Here is a 15,790-nt window from a genome sequence, read left to right as displayed (position 1 = left end):
ATGATAAGAATTTCAAAACAGCCAAAGACTTAACATATATCAGTTAAAAAATAAAACTTCAAGCCATGCATCATCAAGAGGCATCCCTGCCTTGTTATTTATGGTTATTTTAGAAGGTTCCCCAAACCTGGATGGCTTCTGAAGCCAGAAATCTCCATAGCAGAGGAATCTATGATTTGCTGTGAATCCTTTCAGCCCTCAATAGATGGGAAAAGATTGAAATGCTCTGGAGAGGAGTCCTCTTTATTTTTTTAATGAAAGGCTGTATAATATATTTTCTCTATGGCTGCAGCAGCTGTCAGGGAGAGCATCTCAGTTCAGCTCTATTACGGGAGAGGCAATACCCCATCCTATGGCATCGAGATGCTCTGAGGGGCCAGGGCTGATTGACAGCTTGTCACCGTGACGTCTTATTCCATCTCTGTTATGGAGAAAATTAATGTCACACCACCAGCCTTATGACTCGCTGTCATCTTAGAACTGCTCACCTTTTATCAATGCTCTAAATAACATTTCAAGCCCATCGTCTCACGGTGGACAATCCGGTCAAGGGACATTAAATCAGATGACTGTGAAATGTCATAATAAAAATGGAATGCTAACAACTTCTTCTCTAAACTAGCTCCTCTGGTTTTTAAACTGTGACAAGGGGGAGCAAGGGTTCAGCATACCCGTTCTGAAAAGGTCATACAATCGCTCTTGGTCTACTACCCATTACTACCCGCCCCCTATTGACCTTCCCTGCTTTCCTCCCTCCAAAAGGAGAAAAAAAAAGAAAAAAGAAAAATGGAATTAGCCATCTTTTCAGAATGTGGTGATCAAATAAGGGCTCACACAGTAATGTCTGTTTAATTTGTGGGGCCTCAGTGCTTGGCAATGAACCGCTGAATGACAGCAACGGAAAGCCTTTTCAGGGCTCTTTCGTGCGAGAGTAGGGAAATTCCTCAACTTCCCTCACCACAGCCAAATTCTGAAGTTTAACCTAAATTTTAAAAAATACACATGTTCTCACAAGACAACATATAAAAAATTTTCCAAATAACCTTCTTGATATGTTTCGCTAAAACAAGTGGTATTTCAGACATGATACGGCATTCATTCATTTCATAATCTATATAGTGAAAAGGAAACATACTGAAACCTACTCTGCAGGCCTTTGTCCTGGCATTGCTGTGACTAATTATGACGCATGTGCTCTTACGTACAGTAGCTTCCCGGCAAGTACGTCTGTAGAGGGGGAGATACAGGCCTGTGCTTGAAGTTCGGGGCTAAAAACAAGTATATTTAAATGTGGTTCACTTTTTAATATAATGAGCAGAACATAATCTGAGAATTAGCTGGGACATCCACATAGTATTTTATGTTTTGCTGAAGTAATAACTAACATCTGAAAGAAACCTGGAAACAAATACTGAAATTCTGAATGGAAATGGCTGATTTAAAGAAGCCTGTCCAGAAAAAAAAAAAAAGAATCCATAATAGTTGGATTATTTCTAATTACCTAGCCTGCAGTATCATTCTAATATATGGGATTAATCCATGAAATGCAGTATTATAATATCTAGAATAATTTTTATATTAATATATATACTAATTCATTCCTTTAAATTGTTTTAATTCATGAAGCCCACTTCTGGTAATAGGAGACTACCCTTTGGTAGGTACCAAAATGTGAAATAATTTCTATAACTGCAATTATACATTAGAAGATGCCACACAATACTTTAGGCTCTTAGCTAGTTTAAAAATATATACTATTTTGCCTCGCTAAGTCACCTCCATTAAACTGCCTATGATAACACCACTGGCGGATGAGTTGTACAAGCATTAACAGACAGCTGATTCAGTGGAGATAGCCAGAATAAATTTGCTGAGGCCCGCATCCTGCTAATCTGTTTGAAGAATATTGTAGAGCATTAGTACCAGCACTTCATGTTATCTGCACAGCCTGATAAGGTACATCTTTATTAAATTCAGTTATTGAAAGGATGTCAGTCAGCAAATAGGAATATTTTAAAATCTAGAAAAAAAATTAAGCGGTTCTTTGTTAGTCAGAGCTTGGTTTCATAGCTGAGTGTCTAGAGGAGCCTTCTAAACACCTGGCAGCATCGTACAATACCAGCTTTGTGATTTTAAGTGGAAAAGCTTTTTTCCCCAGTTTCATGGGTACTGAGGTATTTGCTTTTTCAAGCCTCCATTGAGAGAGAATGGTGGAGTAAGAGCTCCCCTCTCTGTTGCTTCAAGAAAACTGCATGGTGGGAAATGTATAGTGTAAGGATGCTGGGAAATAGGTAGATATGGTTGTGAATATTTTGGTTTGGTAAAAATAGAGAAGGTATTTATTTTAGTGACTCACTATTCTACCCTATCTCTCTACATTTGATCAAAAGGTAGGGAGGCTTCCTTTTAATTATATTTCACATTTGACTAAAAAAAATAAAAGAATAAAGTAAGGCTTTTCTAAACAGTTGAAAATAAAAGTGATTTCTGTGAATACCCTCTAGTTGCCAAGCTACTAATTAATGCAAGTGCCATTAACTCCATTGCAAACTTGGAAAGACAAAGAAATATGCAATTACAAAGAGTCAGTGAATTAATTTTAAAGTAATATTGTATAAACTTGACTTTCGTTTATGGGAAGTTTCCTTGCATATTTACGCTGCACAATAAAATCACTCAGGAGAATCTCAGATCTAGAACTTGCCCTGGAGGAGGCCCTGGAGAAGCCCTGGTGTACAGACACCGCGGGGAATGAAAGTGAGGCTGCAGAGACACGTGTGGCATTTGCATGTGCCCCATTTCCTGCTGATTGGTCTGTTAGACAGCTTTTCAGATGTACTTCTGTCACTCCAGGTAAATTATTTACAACCTCATCCAGGCACATGTGACCCCGAGAGGGGAGGGTTACATACGTACATATCTCTTTAATATTTCCTCCCGTTCTTTCTGGTCCTCCAGGGAGTTGACGGAGAGGTCAGAGATGCTGACTGTGGCTGAAGCTGTCAGGGTGACCAGCAGCACCAGGTGGCCCTCACCCTCTTCCAGCTGCAATTCCAACTTGTGCGTCTGTTCCCTGCTGAGGGCCGACAGGTCGACCTGGCACCTACAAACAAATGTTTTGAATTAGCAACTGGCTTTTTCCCCTGACATCAAACTGTGGAAGTGCAGGCCGCTCAGGGCTACATGGAAAGTAAATCAATAGAAATACTATTTGGACCACTGGATGAATATTCTTTTACATTAGCTGACTTTCTTCACAAAATTCAGCCCCTGATTATTTGAGTCTAATTGCTGATTTCCTGTAAGATGCCAAAGAAAAAGTGCTTATCTGATTCAATTACTACCCATGTCACCATATTCATATATCAGCAGAGACTTCAATCCCTGGGCGGCCTAGGTCAGTGGGGCTTCGCTTACAGAAAGACGACCGTGAGCCATCTAGAGAGGCAAACTACCAAGAGTCTGAATTTCTGTGTCACTTTTAAACCAATGGTCCCTCCCATTCATAAATGTTATATATAAAGCAGTGATTACCATATGCACTCTGGTGGTGCCATAAGTTTTACATTTTTGAAACCATGTCAATCTATTCATGGAACACTCATAAATCTAAATAAAAGACAAACAAATCCTCTGAAAATGCTATAGCTCGAGTGTCATGTACCAGACCTGTCCTGAGAGGTTTCTTGACTTGGCAGCCCGTGGACAACAGCCATCCTCTCAGGGCTAAACTAAGCTTTGATCATAAACATTTCCCTTGAGTTGGAAGAGAAAGGTACTGCGGTGACCACAAGGCCAATGAAAGGAGAGAAAGGGGGCACATATGAATAAAAGGCATTTAAAACAGGAAATAGCCAATTACATGAATAAATGTGGTAACACATAAACAGGGTGGTCAGCTATTAGGGACAGATTAAATTGTTGCTCTTTCTTTTTCTTCACACTGTTTATTGTTTTGCTTTTAAATATTTTATTTATTTATTTTTAGAGAAGGGAAGGGAAGGAGAAAGAGAGAGAAACATCAATGTGTGGTTGCCTCTCTACTGTCCCCTACTGGGGATCTGGACTGAAACTCAGGCATGTGCCCTGACTGGGAATCTAACCAGCCACTCTTTCAATTTGCAGGCTGGCACTCAATCCACTGAGCCACGCCAGCCAGAGCTATTGTTTTGCTTTGAAATTAAACGCCTATGAATAAGGCTTCAAAGCTTATAGTTGTGCTCAAACACCTCTTCAAGCATGAGTGATTTTAGGAACTGAACCATTGTCTGACATTTACCTTTTATTTTTGCCCATCAAAAATGACATCAGAGATGGCCAGGACTAGAAACAATTGGGAGGAAGAGGAATATAGATGCAAGAAACAAAAAAAGAAAAGAAATGCCCTGGTCGGTGACAGAAAATGTGTGTGTGCTAAATGCTAACTATAGAGAAAGAAGGAAATTAAAGTCTGTGGCAAGTCTGAAAAATATCTTCTTAAAGTTAAAAGGTACATCAAATGACTGCATTGTTTCTGCGAACATAACATCCATTTCAAAATACTCTCATGTTTTCTCCTTAAACTCTGAAGGATGAAACGACATATCAAATGCTGCCTTATCTAATCTTCTAATTTTAATTGAAATTAAGTTATTGTCAATAACACCTGGAACAAGATGAGGGTAAAATACATACAATGGCAAAAAATAACCAATCATTATTCTCTATTAAAAAGAAAAACATCCATATCATTTTCGACAGCATCTGGCACAGAGCCTTGCCTGTAGTTTGTTGAATGTGAATGAACCTTTAGACTAGATTAGGAGTCTGATACTAGAGAATTGAACAGAGATTATAATTCAGATAGTACTTTTGGTTGGATAAAGTTGGGACCAAGAAGGGTCTTTCACTAACTTCGATCATGCATTTTCCAGTCCAGTCCTTGCCTCATTCTTAAAACACTAAAACACAATGAAGCTTTCTGGAGGATTTCCTTCTATGCCAATTACCATTTCGAACTGGTCAAATAGATGCTGGGCTACTTCTCGCTCATATTAGAGTTTTTTCATCAAAAGCTTTAGAGCTGGGGAAGATGCTCTAAAGATAAGCTGGCCCAGGTACTGCAAATTGGCAACTTTCTGATCAAATCTCTTCCATGGATTTGTTGATTTTCCTTGTAGTGTTCAAGTCTTGAAGTTAAATAATTTTAAAGATAGAGTAAATGTCCTCTGACTTAGTGTACCCAATACCGTCTATTATTTATAGCTGGTCTACTTCACTGAATTCTGTACCTAGTTCCAATGGGCATAAGGATTTGTGATCCTTGAAACCTCCTTAATTTGCCAATGAGAAAACTGAGGGCAAGAGAAGTTACTTGACTAAATGGAAATATTGATAATTATTAGAAGAGCCAGGATCTGAACTGAAGGCTCTAGAATCCAAGATCCAGGCTTTTTTTCTTGACCAGTCTGTCATTAAGTAATTGTGCATGTCAGCAGGAAGAACGTGCAGTTTGCAATGGTTCTTAAATTGGGTATATCTGGATTCATTCTACACAGAAAAAATTATCTCAATTTAAAAGTATGGAATCATGTAATTTTTACACTTTAAATATATAAACTAGGGAAGAAGGCTATAAGTTATCACTCTTATAAGACAATAAACTAAGAAAAATTTAAAAATTGAATTTTAAAAACTCTGAAACTAATAAAATTTAAATTAACTTCTAAATTTATAGGGGGATTATGCTTTTCTGCTGAAACTAAATTTCCAATATCAGTGTACTCATAGAAATAGTCTCAGCTCCTATCCTATATTTAATGTTTCAGAATTTTGACCTTAGTCATTCTAATGTAGAAAATATTGGACAAGAGAGAATTAATGGCTTCAAGGTTCTTTTTGCTAGTTGAGGTTGAATATCTCCTATTCTTCTAAACACTCCTCTCAGGAGTAATCCTCTGAAGCCATTTTAAACGAAATTCTCCATATTGCCTGTCCAGTGTGGCTAAGTAGGTGCCCCTGCTGAGTAATCAGCTGTGTCTCTGCAACACAGGAAACAGTGGCCAGCCGGCCCAGTAACATATCACCTTGCATTGCTTCCTGGTCTTTCCTGCCTCGTGTTTTCTCTTTCACTCTCAGCGCCTGGGATTGTACCTCCTAATAAAGCATCAGCACTTAACCATTGTCCCAAGCTCTATCTTCTAAGGAACCTGGGGTAAAGCAAAGGCCATTGATAAAATTCAATCCCCTTAGTTACAGATGTCTAAAACACAAACCTGACCATGCCCCTCCCCTGGCTTCCCACCACCTATGAGATACCCTTAGCAAGGTAACAGTGCCCTCCACAGCCTACCCTCAGCTTGTGTGTCACTTGCTGACTTACTACTTAAGTCATTCAAGACCACGTATAATTCTTCCACCGTCTGTGCAAGGGCTCAACTGTTTCTTTGTGTCTGGAGAAGGCAACCTCTTTGCTTATCTTTGCTTTGCTAATTTTTACTAATTCTCATTGAAATAACCTGTAGTTATCTTTCAATGTCAGTATATCCTGAGACACCTTGAGGACAGGCACCTGGAATATAGTTGGTGCTCTGCATGTTTTAAAGGACTGATGGACAAGGACGTAAAATTTCAGAGAGCCCCAAATTTACCCATGGTTATGCTGCCAGAGCAGATCTAGCATATAATGCTTTCACTCTATCACTTCTATATTGTCTTCTTAGAAAGCAGTTGGATATCTTTCCAACACTCATTTCATTCATTCATTCATTCATTCGTGCATTTGGTATTTATTAAGTACCTTGTATGTCAGATCTCTGTTAGATTTGGGGGATTCAACACTTTGTAAGCCTTCTAGAGTCTCACATCTTTATCTTTAGAACTACCACAGACTCAGTGTGTTGTAGTTTTATTATCACATATGCTCTATTAGTTTGATAATGGAAAATTATAAAACTTACTATCTGTACCAGAGCCTAACTTATCAATTGATCAGTAGAAGAATCAAGACAATCTCAAAACTGAAGATTCCAGGGCTACTGTAATCTGTATACATAAATGGGGTAATTGAGGCTTCGAGAGATTAAGTGATGGAAGAACTCAAACAGCATTTCCTGACTTCCATATCAAAGCTTAAAATTCTTTGCACTTCTAAAAACAATTTGAATTTATTTAGCCACATGAAAGACATATGCCACATTTATCTGGTGATATTTTCCCCTAAGAGTTCAAGGAGAGAAACTTCAGTGTTTCCATAACCTTTTCTTCCCCTGCCTTTTTATCTGCCATGCCTGAACCAGTGACCGATGGCATTCTTAGCAGATGAAACAGTTTTGAGCATAGTGGTACCCTGGATGCTGACTATATATGTGAGTACACTGAGGTGCAGAAAGTAAGTATTAGGACTATTTGGATTTTTAAATAATTTAAAAATAAGATCATTTTCAGGGAATTCCAGTCAAGATGGATGCATAGGTAAACAAACTTTGCCTCCTCACACAACTACAGAAAAAATTAAACTAGACTACAAAACGAATATCACCCAACAATGTCAGAAAATTGAGCTGTATGGAAGTCTGACAACCAAAGATTTGAGGAAGCCACATTCATCCAGATGGGTAGGAGGGGTGGAGATACGAGAGAGGTGGAGAGATGCGGGGAGCCACGGAGCCCCAGAGTGGGGCAGAGAGGCTGCAGAACAGGCAGTCTCACATTCATGTGTGGTGGATAAAATTAGGAGGGGTACCTTGTGAGCAAGGGGTCCTAGCTGCAACCTGGACTACCCAGCAGCCCAGGGTTCCAGTGCCAGGATGATACATCCCGGTAACTTCTGGCTCTAAAAATTAGAGGTAGTTGAAGCAGTAGAAGAAACTGCCAGATTCTCAGGAGACTCCTCTTAAAGCACCCACAAGGGCTTAGGACTTATGCATATCCATCCCTCTGGGATTCAGCCTCAGGGCAACAGCTGGAAGGACACAAGTGGCATACGGGGAGAGTGTGAAGTGAATAGAAACAGGGTAAGTGCTGGGAGACAGCTTCTTCCTGGGCAAATATCCAGAAGCCAAGCAGTGGCCCTGTCCCTTCTCTGAGGCCTTCCCACCACCCAGAGCCAAAGTGGTGAAACTGGTTGCCCTGCCCTGGCAATCACCTAAGAATCGACCCCACACAATTTACAGGTATGCTTTTCTACAGTAGGCCATACTACTAAGACAGGGAGTCAAAGCAGCTTTACCTAATACATAGAAACAAACACAGGGAGGCCGCCAATGTGAGAAGACAAAGAAATATGGCCCAAATGAAAAAACAGAACAAAACTCCAGAAAAAGAATTAAATGAAACTGATACAACCAACCTATCAGATGCAAAGTTGAAAACACTGGTGATCAGTATGCTCAAAGAACTCAGTGAGTATGGCAACAACATAAAAAAAAGAAATGAAGGTTATACTAAGTGACATAAAGAGAAAAAATCTACAGGGAACAAACAGTGAAGGGAAGGAAGCCAGGATTCAAATCAACAATTTGGAACATAAGGAAGAAATAAGCATTCAACTAGAACACAAAGAAGAAACTCGAATTCAAAAAAAATGAGGAAAGTATAAGAAGACCCTGGGACATCTCCAAATGTGCCAATATCCAAATCATAGGGGCTCCAGAAGGAGAAGAGGAAGAGCAAGAAATTGAAAACCTTTGAAAAAATAATGAAAGAATACTTCTCCAATCTGGCAAAGGAAATAGACTTCAAGGAAGTCCAGGAGGGAGGCTCAGAGAGTCCCCAAGAAGTTGGACCCAAGGAAGCACACACCAAGGCACATAATAATTACATTACCCAAGATTAATGAGAAGGAGAGAATCTTAAAAGCAGCAAGAGAAAAGGAGACGGTTACCTACAAAGGACTTTGCATAAGTCTATCAGCTGATTTCTCAAAAGAAACCTTGCAGGCAAGAAGGGGCTGGAAAGAACTGTACAAAGGCATGAAAGTCAAGGACCTACATCCAAGATGACTCAATCCAGCAAAGCTATCATTTAGAATGGAAGGGCAGATAAAGTGCTTTCCAGATAAGGTTAAGTTAAAGGAATTCATCATCACCAAGCCCTTACTTTATGAAATGTTAAGGGGACTTATCTAAGAAAAAGAAGATCAAAACTATGAACAGTAAAATGACAACAAACAACTATCAACAACTGCATCTAAAAAACAAAAACAAACTAAGCAAACAACTAGAACAGGAACAGAATCACAGAAAGGGAGATCACATGGAGGGTTATCAGCAGGGAGGGGGGTAGGGGAGAATGGGAGAGAGGTACAGGGAATAAGAATCATAATTGGTAGGTACAAAATAGACAGAGGGAGGTTAAGAACAGTATAGGAAATGGAAAAGCCAAAGAACTTATATGTACAACCCATGGACATGAACTAAGGTGAGGGAATGCTGGTGGGAGGGAATAAAGGGGAGAAAAAAATGGGACAACTGTAACAGCATAATCAATAAAATATATTTAAAAATAAAAACAAAGCCTTCTGAATAAAAATGGAAGCTTTTATAGAATTTCTTTGGTGGTGTAATTTTTAAAACCATATTTTGCGTAATTTTGTCCAAATTTAACAACAAGGCTATGAAGTCTTTTGAGATTTCTTAATATATGGGAACTATTTTACATTAGTAAAATTAATAATACATAATATGTTATAAAGTCTTACATCATAAATCAATATAGTACCTAATTCCTTGGAATTTTGCACTGCAAAGGATTCAGTATGTAACTGGTAAAGTGCTTGCAAGTTTCCCAATTACGCAGAAGCTGTGTGCCATCTCAGCCACTACAGAACGCCATGCTGTCGTTACCTTTCTCCTGCCAGAGGTTCTCACGGTTCAACTGTCTTTGGGGCCATTGCTTTATCAGAGCATACTTCTGTGAACTTATGAAGTTTCCCGTTCGTTCACTCAAAGATAAACTGGCCACCGCATAAGAAATATTGCAGTGAGTATAAACTTTCTGAGAAAATCTTCAGAAGAAAAAAGTAACCATGAAGGCAAATAGATTAAAATCTTAATACATTCGGTGTAGGTTGAGTTTTTGAAAAACCAGAAAAAGATCAGTGACACAGTCCATTCTTTACTTAAATGTTGTCCATCTTCCTAATGAAGTATCCCATTCAACCCTTAGTAAGAAAAACAGTGGAATACAATGATTTCATTTAAAAAAATCCTTTTCGGCGTTGAACTGTGTGATGATCTATGTGCTTTCAGATTAATCATGCACCAGAGCCACCCCTGCCCTTACTTACATAGGAAGTAAAAGAATCATTGCAGCCCAGGTACCACGAGAAAAACTTGGCAAATCGGGCTCTATGAAACGTCAAGTGCTCAAATGCGTTGACCTTCAACTTTCAGAAAATGTTAATTTGGTTCATATCACCAACACATCCCACATTTTCTTTCTTTCAGCATTAAGTGCAGAGGCATCAATTTATTTTTATGATTGTAGAATTTGAAAGCGTTTGTTTTTCACCCACAACTTGCCCATTTGGAAGAAGTTTTTCTTATGCTATATCATTAATAAAAATTTTGTTGAAACAGAGCTCTGTACTCAAGCTTCCATCTGTAAGTCTGTTGTCAGGGGCAGCCACAGCCCTGATAAACCAATAAAGTCAGTAGCAATTCACCAACCTAAAATATATGTACCCCAAATCAATGCCACTTTACAGATAAACAAGCATTTTGCATGCTAATAAATAATGCTATAAATCTTGCTATATTGGATTGCAAATAACTCCAACTGAATAAAATTGCTTGACACAGGATTTACTTATTCTGCATGTTCATAAAAACAACTTGTTCTCTGACAGCACTCATTCCTGGCAATTTACCGCCGCTGTCAGCCGCCAATGTTCAGATTACTGCTCCGCGTAAAAGCGTAACAATCATGAGGATTTATTAGCTGATTATCGTAAAGGTGGCAGTTCGTCTTGCCTGCCAAATGCAGGTGATCAGAAAGTTAAATAATTACATGCAGATTAACATTATTTTACCTTCACTTGAAATTTGTAATTCAGTGACAGGTAAAATTTGTTGGTTAAACTTGCAGTATGGCGCACAACACCCAAGTTGGTTTATTGACTGCTCGGCATCTTATCGAGCACTTCATCACTTCAGAACATACTGAATGGAAGACGGAGGTGAAAGGAGCATGGACTTTCACATCAGGAGTCCTAGACTTGAGTCTCAGATCGTCCAGTTCCAACCCAGCGAGGCAACCGCTAAGCTCCATCTGCCTAACTGTTTGCATCTGTAAAATTGTTTTATGAGCCACTCTCGTTATCCCCTAATGTTGAGCTAATGGATGTGATAATGTAATAGTGCCCTTTAAGTTGTAAAGCATTATCATTATTGTTTCCTTCGACTCATGGTAAATTTATTTTTGTGTAAAATTTAACAACCAGATGTCATTAACTCTTTAGCTTTACAATGATGAAAAAGTTATGATACCTTGATAAATATATAGGCTTTTTTTTCAAACAACAATTCCATATTTTTTAAAGTATAAAGATCACTCAGATGCTTTTACACTTTAACCATTAATTCTCCCCTATTGAGTTATATACACATATCTTTCCTCGATTACACTGAAACTTTGTACCTTCCACTAAGACATGTTGTTCTAATTGCCTTTTCATTAACACCCGGTATCGAATTCTGTATTTATTTAGAGAAGGAAGAGCCATAATTTCAAGTATTAAATCAAGCTCCAGATATTTAAAGTAAAGTCCTGCAAAGATTTATTAAATACCTATCATGTGTCCGATACTTTTGTGGGTGTCGAGGATGCTGCAGTGTACAAAACACTCAAAAATCCTCAGGGAACAAAACCCGCACGGAGCATACGTTACAGTGATGAGAAATAAATGACGATGCCCAGTATGTTGAGTGGTGATTACTTCTACTGAGAAAACAAAGCAGGATAGGGAAAAGGGATGTCTAGGAAAGGGGGTGTCAATTTTAAGTAGGATTGGTATGGATACCTCTCCAATAGGACATTTGTGCACAGACCTAAAGAAGGTAAAGAAGCATGGGAGATGGACACCCAAGAAAAGAGTCCAACAGACTGAGGGAGGAAGGGTCCTGGGATGAGAGAGTGGTCAGTGTGCTTGAGAAATAGCCAAGAGGCTAGAGCAGCACGAAGAGAGGGAGGAACAGAGCAGAAGAAGTTCAAGGTAGAGGGGTCACAGGGCCAGACCCTGAGGAGGATTGTAAACTACTGTAGGGAATTTGGTTTCATCCAGGTTACTATGGGAAACAATCGAAGGACTTGCTTTGTGAAGAGAAGTTTAATTATTTTATTAATGTCATGTGGGAAGAAGAACAGAGGCTGTTGCTATTGTCTACATGAAAGCTGGTGGTGGCTTCAAACAGAATGGTAATGATCGCGATCACGAGAGGAGTGAATGCTGAATATACTTTGAAGAAAAACTTAGTAGGTTGCTGATGGATTTAATGAGGGTGAGAGGAAAAAATGAATCACAAACAACTCCAAGATTTTTGGTGTTAGCAACAAACTAGAGAGAATCCTGAAGGAAGGGCAGATTTGGGGGGTAGGGAGAGTAAGAACTTCGGCTTTGAACCTGCTATACTGGAGACACCTATTAGACACTGAAGAGAAGATATTGAGTAGGCAGCTGGATGTAGGAATCTGGAGTTTAGGTGAGTTATGGACTGGAGCTGTGCCTTTGCCACTGTCAATCTTAGATGGCGCGAAAGTGTGAGTGAATGAAGTCATCACAGGAGCGAGTATAGACAGAGAAGATGCAGAGTGAGCGGGTTCCAAAGCTCTTCAGAACTAAAACAGGAGAATGAGAAAACAGAAGATGAGAAAACATTTGCGTAGGAGACCAAGAAAGAGCATGCAGTGAGGTAAAACGAAAACAGTCTGGTGTCCTGGAAGCCAAGTGGAAACATGTTTTAAGGTCAGGAAGTGGTCAGCCAAGTCCACCTCTGCTGCTGGATCAGCTAAAGGGAAGATTGAAAACTAGTTATTGGATTTAACAGCTTGGAAGTCACAAGAGACCTCCATTTTATATGTGTATATATACACATATACCCTGTTATTGAGTAGGCATTTACAAAACACGTCTGCAAACATCATTATATGGCCACAACTAGAAAATAAAGAGGATAATAACAAAACTATAACATAATAAACTAGTATATGTAGATAATCCAATTTATACAAAGTGTTCTCAAATTTGGGAGTGAATTTGGACAGTATCTTTAAAAAAGAATAAGGTTATTAGGTATTGAAGGGGCAGTATTACCCTTCATGGCCAAATTTATTTACTCATCAATTACCAGCTGACTCCCTAAATAGCCTCTAACTTTTAAGTTAATACAGACATATGTTAATTATTCCCACTGCAAAGAAAAAATTATAATTATGTGATGTGTAGAGGTGCTAGCTGTAGCTCTAATGGCAACCATATTACAATATATAAATGTGTCAAATCCATGTGCTGTGCACCTTAAGTTCACACAGTTATATGTCAAGTATATTTCAATAAAAATAAACAAATAAGTAAAAAACTTACTACATAGAATGTTGCAATGATAGCTTATAAGAGAAGACCAGACCTCAACTACAGTTTTGCTCCTATTACTTTACCCTTAAAACTAAAATTTAATTGGGAGTTAAGTCAATTTTCTTCTAAACTATTCTAGGAATTCTATTATAATCTGCATTATCTCCACTGTTACCACACAAACTTTACATAAACACAAGTGACTTTGCTTGCCTCCACTCAGGTATAATAATATGTTGTTTTTCAATGGCAGAATGTGTTCAAAGTACAATTTAAACAACATAAAGGTAGAAACCTGGGGTCCCTAGTGCTATCTGGACATCGAGTAGATTAGATATACCATAATGATATACCATGGTCATTTCCTTTTTCTGCAGCAGGCATCTTTGTTAAATTAGCAGAGTGTACAACAAGTTCTTATTGTCCATTTTTATTATCTCAAAATTCAACAGTAATTCTCTTTACTGTGTAAAGTGGTTTAAACTGATATCAAATGGTGTCCTAGGAGTCATCTTGTCCACACTTGTGCTCTTGTTTATTCTAAATTTTTTTTGGCTCAAATTGCTTTCACAGGCAAAAATGTTCAGTGTATGACCAAACATTGATTTTTTTTTTGCTTTTAGTGACACTGATGCCAGATAAGTTTTCATTATATTTATTTCAATTTTTTAATACTTTATTACTTGAAGTTTTCATCATATTTAGAAAAAAACATGTAACTGAAAATAAAAGTAAGCCATTCAAAATGAATGAGAGTTTTAAAAACCCTTATTATGCTTTAATGGTTGCATTTTGAACCATTAAACTTTGTACTGCACAAGCCAGTTTTAATTCATCGAAGATATTGGGAAGTAGAGTAGACAGTCATGCCCTCAAGGGTGATGGAGCCCAGCACCCTGGGTCCGCAGGCTGGGTTTTCCACCTGATAGGCACAAGCAGGAAGAATGCGTCCCACAATCCAGGTAAAGCTGGAGCCAGACACTAAAGGTGGGTAGTAAATACCTCCAACAGTCAGAAAAAATAAGAAGGAAGGATACACTTCCAACTAGTTTATTGGGAAGAATATGCCCTCTTAAAAGGATTAAAATGTAAATACTATTAGGTTACAGAGGTGTTTTTCTCATTTCACTTTATAAATAAAATATTAAAGGGTAACAAAAGCTAATCTTTGACCTCTCACTTTATAATCCCATGAAGAAAACCATTGTTTAAAACATATATATCAGAACAATCAAAAAAAGAGATAAATATGTTGGATTGGATTCCTGTTCTTGCTTTGCTAGCATAAAATTCCATTTGTTGGTATGCATGCAGTTCTTCAGGCTCTACCTTTAGAAACTTGGAAACGTGAACTGCAATGAAGCAATTTTCTGAACTAACAAATTCTTCAGTATAGCACGCTTTTATTTCAGTATTGGCAGGTTTCAATATGTTTTTCTACAAAGAGACATTAAAACTATCAAGAAATATGAAAATAGGCCTTCAGATGAGAAAATGGTTCATATACTCAAGCAGCCATTCAAGGTAACTTTGTGCAGGTACATCACTGAGCCTCGGAAGAGTCCTTTCTTCAGCGCATTATCAGACTAGCACGGTCTGCCTCACTTAAGACTTCCTTCGCTAAAACTTGGGAACTCTACCACTTTATGAACTCCTAGAGCTAGAAAATTATAGAGACTCTTCACCTTGTGGGGAGTTCCAGGAAACTGCATTTTTCAGTAACGATATGCTTTATGAAAAGTAATATAATCTCAGATCGCTTTACAGACTATGAATATGCTCTTTGTTCCTTTAAGTACGTTAATCAAGTGAGATTCCTCTTTCTCAACTCCCTTTTACGCACAATGTTTCTGACATGTGGAGAAAATTTCTGGGTATCAAGTGTGGATAGCCTGTCCATCAACTGGTCAAAACTGCCACCTACTGGTCAGTCTTCAAAGCCAGTGTGCAGTTCACCCAAGCACTGCCTTGCACTGCCTTACCATGGTAAGATCCCCTTCCTTCTAAACAATAAAGAGCACTTATCATAACCAGACTTAAAGCAAGTGTTCTCTTAACAAAATTCCCCTTCTTACGACGAACCAAAAAAAATCAAATCGCACAAACCTGCCAATAAAATCATCTCTTTTCCCGGCATCTTTGTCCCATGCAGTGATATCAATAATTCCACCCCTTTCTTCATAGAGATGAAAATCAAATTGTTCTCTCCACTGAGGATTCAAAGTTTTGGGCATTATC

At 38.4% G+C, this 15,790-nt stretch overlaps 1 protein-coding gene across 15 annotated transcripts in view; it reads right to left on the bottom strand.

Moving 5' to 3' along the window:
- The window catches only part of MCTP1 (multiple C2 and transmembrane domain containing 1), a 458,878-nt gene that overhangs the window by 175,726 nt on the left and 267,362 nt on the right, over positions 1 to 15,790 (bottom strand). For all 15 annotated transcript variants that reach the window (XM_053911857.2, XM_053911814.2, XM_053911815.2 and 12 more), the window contains 2 exons: positions 15,659 to 15,789; positions 2,917 to 3,103 (listed from right to left, as the gene is read on the bottom strand). In XM_053911857.2, coding sequence (XP_053767832.1) covers positions 2,917 to 3,103; positions 15,659 to 15,789 — 318 coding nt within the window. The remainder of the gene's footprint in view (positions 1 to 2,916; positions 3,104 to 15,658; position 15,790) is intronic.

Source organism: Desmodus rotundus, chromosome 1, assembly GCF_022682495.2.
Source record: "Desmodus rotundus isolate HL8 chromosome 1, HLdesRot8A.1, whole genome shotgun sequence".
Taxonomy (NCBI): Eukaryota; Metazoa; Chordata; class Mammalia; order Chiroptera; family Phyllostomidae; genus Desmodus; species Desmodus rotundus.
Note: the sequence above shows the minus strand (reverse complement) of the source record. Positions and strands in the feature narration are given on the sequence as shown.